This window comes from Typha latifolia, chromosome 12, assembly GCF_019914945.1.
Source record: "Typha latifolia isolate L0001 chromosome 12, TyphaL0001v2, whole genome shotgun sequence".
In the NCBI taxonomy this organism is placed as follows: Eukaryota; Viridiplantae; Streptophyta; class Magnoliopsida; order Poales; family Typhaceae; genus Typha; species Typha latifolia.
In genome coordinates this window covers 230,195-235,828 of record NC_133097.1, presented here as the reverse complement: position 1 = coordinate 235,828, position 5,634 = coordinate 230,195, and the positions used below count along the sequence as shown (strand labels likewise).

At 40.3% G+C, this 5,634-nt stretch overlaps 1 protein-coding gene across 2 annotated transcripts; it reads right to left on the bottom strand.

Annotated features, from left to right (window-relative positions):
- On the bottom strand, window positions 1–5,253 carry LOC140798902 (phosphoenolpyruvate carboxykinase (ATP) 1-like). 2 transcript variants are annotated; one of them, XM_073152988.1, is made up of 12 exons: window positions 5,118–5,253; window positions 4,618–4,924; window positions 3,362–3,700; window positions 3,174–3,258; window positions 2,460–2,560; window positions 1,885–2,183; window positions 1,534–1,707; window positions 1,385–1,450; window positions 1,130–1,308; window positions 841–1,010; window positions 576–744; window positions 1–449 (listed from the first exon to the last, which is right to left on the bottom strand). In XM_073152988.1, exons 2-12 carry the CDS (start codon window positions 4,914–4,916, stop codon window positions 306–308), a joined length of 2,025 nt encoding a protein of 674 aa, XP_073009089.1. In that variant the 5' UTR covers window positions 4,917–4,924; window positions 5,118–5,253; the 3' UTR covers window positions 1–305. The 2 variants fall into 2 exon arrangements, with proteins under 2 accessions (XP_073009089.1, XP_073009088.1); XM_073152987.1 differs by having other exon boundaries at window positions 1–744; window positions 5,118–5,249.
- Window positions 5,254–5,634: the final 381 nt, after the last annotated feature.

Genomic DNA, 5,634 nt, shown 5'->3' with positions numbered 1-5,634 from the left:
TTGTACAGACGAACGAGTTGATGCGATAAAATAACTCTTTAGTACGAAGTGTAGAAATATAAATATCTGCTGTTATTAAGGTCACGAACTACATCAGACCTTGTTTATACACCACTCGCTACCATAGGCACCCAAGAACGAACATCAGACTCCACGCAGACCTCTCAATAGCCCCAACGACCGTAAACGAAAAAGGATTTGTATGATTCATCTAAAAAATATATGACATTGGCGTAACTACGCCTCATCTTATCCTAATTATTTCCTTTTTATTATCTTGTTCTTTTTTGCTACACTGAATTGATTCAGAAGTTGGGACCAGCAGCAAGGATTTCATCAGTAAGCTTGCTGTCCTTTCCAATCTTGTAATTGGCGAAGACCTCAAAGTTATTCTTGAACAGACCAGCCAGCTTCAAAAGTGTCTCCTGATAGGCTGCTTTGTCTGCCCACTGTACAAGAAGCAACATCAACACATTTGTAGCACATAGGATTGGTGAAAAGCAATTCAATATTTCATTTGTAGCACATAAGATTTGAACAATGAAGCAATGAAAAGAGAGATATTGCCAGCTTACAGTGTTTATCGGGTCCAGGATCTCTGACGGCACACCTTCAATTTCAGTAGGTATCTCCAGCCCAAAGACCTCAGTCTTTTCGTAATTGGCTTTCAGAAGCTCACCGGAGTGTATGGCGTCGATGATTTTCCTAGTATACTGCAGCCTGATACGCTTGCCAACACCGTACCTGGACAAAGAAACAAGAATGAAGTCATGAAGTAAATATCTCGTGAGGATGAAAATTATTAATGTTCTCATAAGTTTTTGAGTAATAATCTCATACCTTCCTCCCGACCAACCTGTGTTTACAAGCCATCCAGTGGCACCATACTTCTGCATCTTGTCGGCGAGCATTGCGGCATATTTAGTGGGATGGAGCATAATGAATGCTGCACCAAAGCAAGCTGAAAATGTAGCCTGTGGCTCCTTTATACCATCCTCTGTCCCAGCCACCTATTTAAAAGGCAAGCAATATAAAGATCAATAAGACGCTACCAACTTATTAAGGTGATAAGAGGCAATTTTCATGTCGACATATAATATAATATATATATATATATATATATATATACCAGAGCAGTGTAGCCACTGATGAAATGGTACATAGTCTGAGCAAGGTTCAGCTTGCTAACAGGAGGTAGGACACCAAATGCATCACATGCCAATAGAATAACGTTCTTCGGATGAGGCCCAACACAGGGTATCTTTGCATTAGGGATATACTCTATAGGGTAAGCTGCCCTTGTATTCTCTGTTGGTAAATATCGAGGGAAATTAAATCTCACAGAGCTTCTCTTCTGAATAACAAGATCGTCTGAAGATGTTACCTGTCACAGATTTATCTGTGTAATCCACTTCTCGAGTATGCTCGTCAAATACCACATTCTCCAAAACTGCAAGACAGACCCAACTAAGTTGAAATCATTTGACCAAAGTAATTAACATTACACAATCACAATATCAACTTATTAATTACCAGTTCCAAATTTAATGGCATTCCAGATATCAGGTTCCTTTTCCTTGGATAAGTCTATGCACTTTGCGTAACAACCACCCTCAATGTTTGAAACACCACTCTCACTCCAGCAGTGCTCATCATCACCAATTAAGAGCCTATTATGATCAGTAGACAATGTGGTCTTTCCAGTACCTAGAATGAAAAGAGAGATTGAAGGGAAAGAATTAGAGATCAGCAAAGCCAGTGAGTAATAATATATTGCATGCGCATCATCATTCACATGTTGGACATATAGATTCCAGAGTGCAAAGCGTGGATGCTTGTGGGCAGGTGACGGCACCACATTCCGTTGATCTATCGATCCCTTACCTGATAGTCCAAAGAAGAGGGCGACGTCACCATCTTTGCCCACATTGCAGCCAGAATGCAAGGAGAGGATTTGTCTTTTAGGCATGAGATAGTGCATCAAACTGAAAAGACCCTTCTTCATCTCCCCGGCATATTGCGTGCCGAGGATGACCATTTCCCTCCTAGCAAGATTAACGTCTATGCTGGTCGAGGATGTCATATAGTGTGTATAACGATTACATGGAAACTGCCCAGCATTATATATTGTGAAGTCCGGAGTACCGAAATTCTCCAGTTCTTCAGGCGTGGGCCGGATACACCTGCCACCATCCAGTTATTGTATGTACGATAGCTATACCTACTATTTAGGAATTCTTACACCAAGTCCCCCCCACCATTGTCTCACAAGGCAAGGCAAGAGGAGTAGAAAATATGTGGCCTTATAGCTAGTAACAAAAATAATTCTAATACAAAAGTAGGCAATGCCAAGATGTTGGACCACTTATCTGTGAAGCCGTAGCAGGGGGCTGCAAACTAGAGAGAGTACAGCAAGAACAAATTGCATCCTAATTTGCAGTTTTACTACATGTACTTACATGTTATGCATGAAGAGTGAATGGTAGGCCCTTGCAGAGACGATACGGACTTTGATCCTATTCTCAGGATCCCAGTTCAGGAACTGGTCATTCACAAAAACCTGCAAACATAATTATCAAGGATAAGATTTCTTCTTCTTTTCTGTGGGACCAATGAACACAAATTGACGCACCACAAAATATTATTTGAAAATCTGCCGGTTCACGTAAGAGTGCCAAGGCTATCTATAACGAAATATCAGGAGAAGCTTCACTACACTTAAACTGCAATTCTGGTTGCTAGAAAGATCTAATAATTTGAAAGGAGAAAGAGAGGTAATTGTCTACATCCATAGAATTTGCATTTCAAGGAACAGTTAGTATAAAAAGAAGAGCAAACAGGGAGAATTGTGCAGATTGGTAAAGTTTTGGTGGATGATCAGAGGAAAGAAAGTATAACGTAAAGTTAATGGGGATTAAATAGCTAAATCAAATCTATTACAGAGTTATATTAACAACAGTAACATATAGTACAACCTGAGAAATTATATTTAGTAGTAGATGAACGGAAAACATTGTGTTTCTACAGTTGGTTATAAAGAGGTCTGACAAAGTTATAGTATTAACAATGAACTGCCAAAACAAAGAACAGCAGATACAATCAAATTAGAGTCCTATGACGAAGAGAATATAAGTTGCTACATGAATTCTGGGAAAGACAATGCAATTAAGTACCTTATCCAAGGAATTCAGATAATCGACGGCCCGCTCTCTGTTGACAAGGAATGTATGTTCATCCATCTCAATATTTGGTGAGCCCCTATGAGAGAGCCAAAATATGAGCAATCAACAAGAATGTTAACATCTCAAGACATGGCAATTAAACAAGCAGCAAAAGAGATTCGGTGCGCAATGGATCTTACTTTCCCCACCAAAGCTCCTCTGCAGTGTTGGCATCCTTGACGACTCGCTTATCTCTAGGAGACCGACCGGTCTTCGCTCCGGATAGTGTGCCCAGTGCTCCGGTGGCAGTTATAAACGAGCCTTTCTCATACTTGATGGCCTGCTCGTACAACTCCGCAGGGGAGAGGTTGTAGAGGACATGGGTGAACTTGAGGGAACTGTCACTAACACTAATTGTAGGGGTGTAGCAGTGGTGATGCGCCACTTCTCCTGCTTTGCCTGACACCTCCGTCTTCCTCGCTGGATCACCTTTCACCACCTTGGGTCCTGTCTCCCGAGTCAACGACGCCAATGATGCACTGCATGCATGCAATATTTATTATTATTATTATCATTATATAAACTCGATCTCAATTACAGGAAGAAGTGAGTATAAACACCTCAGAAAATTAAGAAAATTTCCATGTTCCTCTTGAAGTTAAGCTTTCGAAAAGCTTGATATAAGTCGAGCTCGAGTTATCACGTTTAATTGTCACTATATTATGCACACGTGTTTATTTCTCAGCCTTATCAAGCAGAGCTCGAGAATTTTTCAACCTTTGGACCTTTCATATTTCAAACAGTTGACTTTCCAAATGGGCTTATATATAAATCTTTTCTTCCGTCTATGTACGGAGGTAGAGAAACAAGTACGATCAACAAAAGAGGAGAAGCAACTAAATAGGTAAAACGTATAATCGTACCAAACTGTAGAGAGACATATTTTCATATAAATAATACAATTAGAGATATCGAAATGGAGAAACGCAGACCGAGAAAATTAGGATATAATTAACCAATACTCTAATTTATTCGAAAGAAATAAAAATTATATAATTTTCGTAATACTTTTCTCGATAGGCGTAGCTCTGATTCATTGTTTTAATATTATATATTTTATTGTAGTATATGTATTTCCTTTTGAGAGGAGGGTTCTCTTTATTGTGTCGGATTAATTTTTCATTTAGTTCTTGAGTCCCTTTTTTCTTTAGATTTGAGACCCCACCAGAGTTTAATAAGATTAATAAATAATTAAGTCCCCAATTTAGCCCTTTTTTCCAGGCGGGTCCACCAGAATCTACGGAATCCATGGGAACCGACGCTCCGGTGACAAATTTCCCATCACCATCTCTCTCATATCTTATGTTCCATGATTTCTTTTTCTTCTTAGCTTTCCAAATATTTAATCTAGATTATATTAAGTTAAAAAGGACAATAATAGATAGTGGAGACCTACCTGATAGATTGAAGTTGTAGCTTTTGGCGCTCCTCGTCGGAGATGGTGGCGAAAGGGGTGGAGCCGGCGGAACCGTCCTTGATGGGGGTGGTCGGCGCCGACTTCTTCCTCTGGAGGGAGTGGAGCTCGTCGATGGTCTGGGCCCTCACCGGCGGGGCGCTGTCGTCGTGGCAGATGCCGTTCTCCATCTTCTTCTTCTTCTGATGCTCACCTCCGTTAGCGTTGGTCTGGATCCTGGGAAGCCCATTGCAGGCCACCACCGTGCCGTTCGTGAAGGTGAACTCGCCATTTGCCGCCATCTCCTTACCTACAGTCAATCCCAAATCGACCCGTGAGCACAACACACAAAACAAGAACTGTCAAAATATGTATGTCAGTCTTCGATCAATTCTCATAACAATATATATATATATATATATATATATATAATTATTCTCCAATTAAAAGTTCCTAAAAATCGGGCAAAGTGATGTTAGAGCTTAATGTGGTACGAGCCTCACCTTACGAAATTGGAATAGGAGAGAGGAAAAAAAAAAAAAGGAACAAAGAAGAGGATTAAAAGGAGGAGGGAGTAAACGAAACAACCATGCAAGGTGGTGTTGATGAGAAAGGAGGACGATTAACGGAAGGATGGGGAAGAAGTGGAGCTCTCTCGGCTCCTCTTATAAAGGCGCTGTGGTTAACCCTAGTTCGTACCGGGGGTTAAACTACAACCTCGGGTTAAGTTAAGGGTGCTTGGAAATGGTGGGCTTCTCGCACAGAAACTATTGTGCGGACGGACGCAGAATAGGAAGACTTTTTCAGGTTCGTGCATCCCTGTGTTAATATATATATATATATATATATATATATATATATATATATATTATCTATAGCATAGGCGACTTTTATTTTTTGGAGATTTTTATTTGTAATGTTTGACTTTCCTCTCTCTCTCTCGGTCTGTGGTATAAATAGAGAGGAAGAGAGATGAGATTAGAGTTGGTAAGGGGAGGGTGGAACTGAGTCTGCGATGAG

Coding starts and splice junctions, on each gene's coding strand:
- LOC140798902 (XM_073152987.1), bottom strand. CDS start 4,916: ATGGCGGCAAATGGCGAGTTCACCTTCACGAACGGCACGGTGGTGGCC. Junction 3,259..3,361: donor GAGGAGCTTTGGTGGGGAAA/GTAAGATCCATT, acceptor GCTCTCTCATAG/GGGCTCACCAAATATTGAGA. Junction 2,561..3,173: donor ATCTGAATTCCTTGGATAAG/GTACTTAATTGC, acceptor TTATGTTTGCAG/GTTTTTGTGAATGACCAGTT.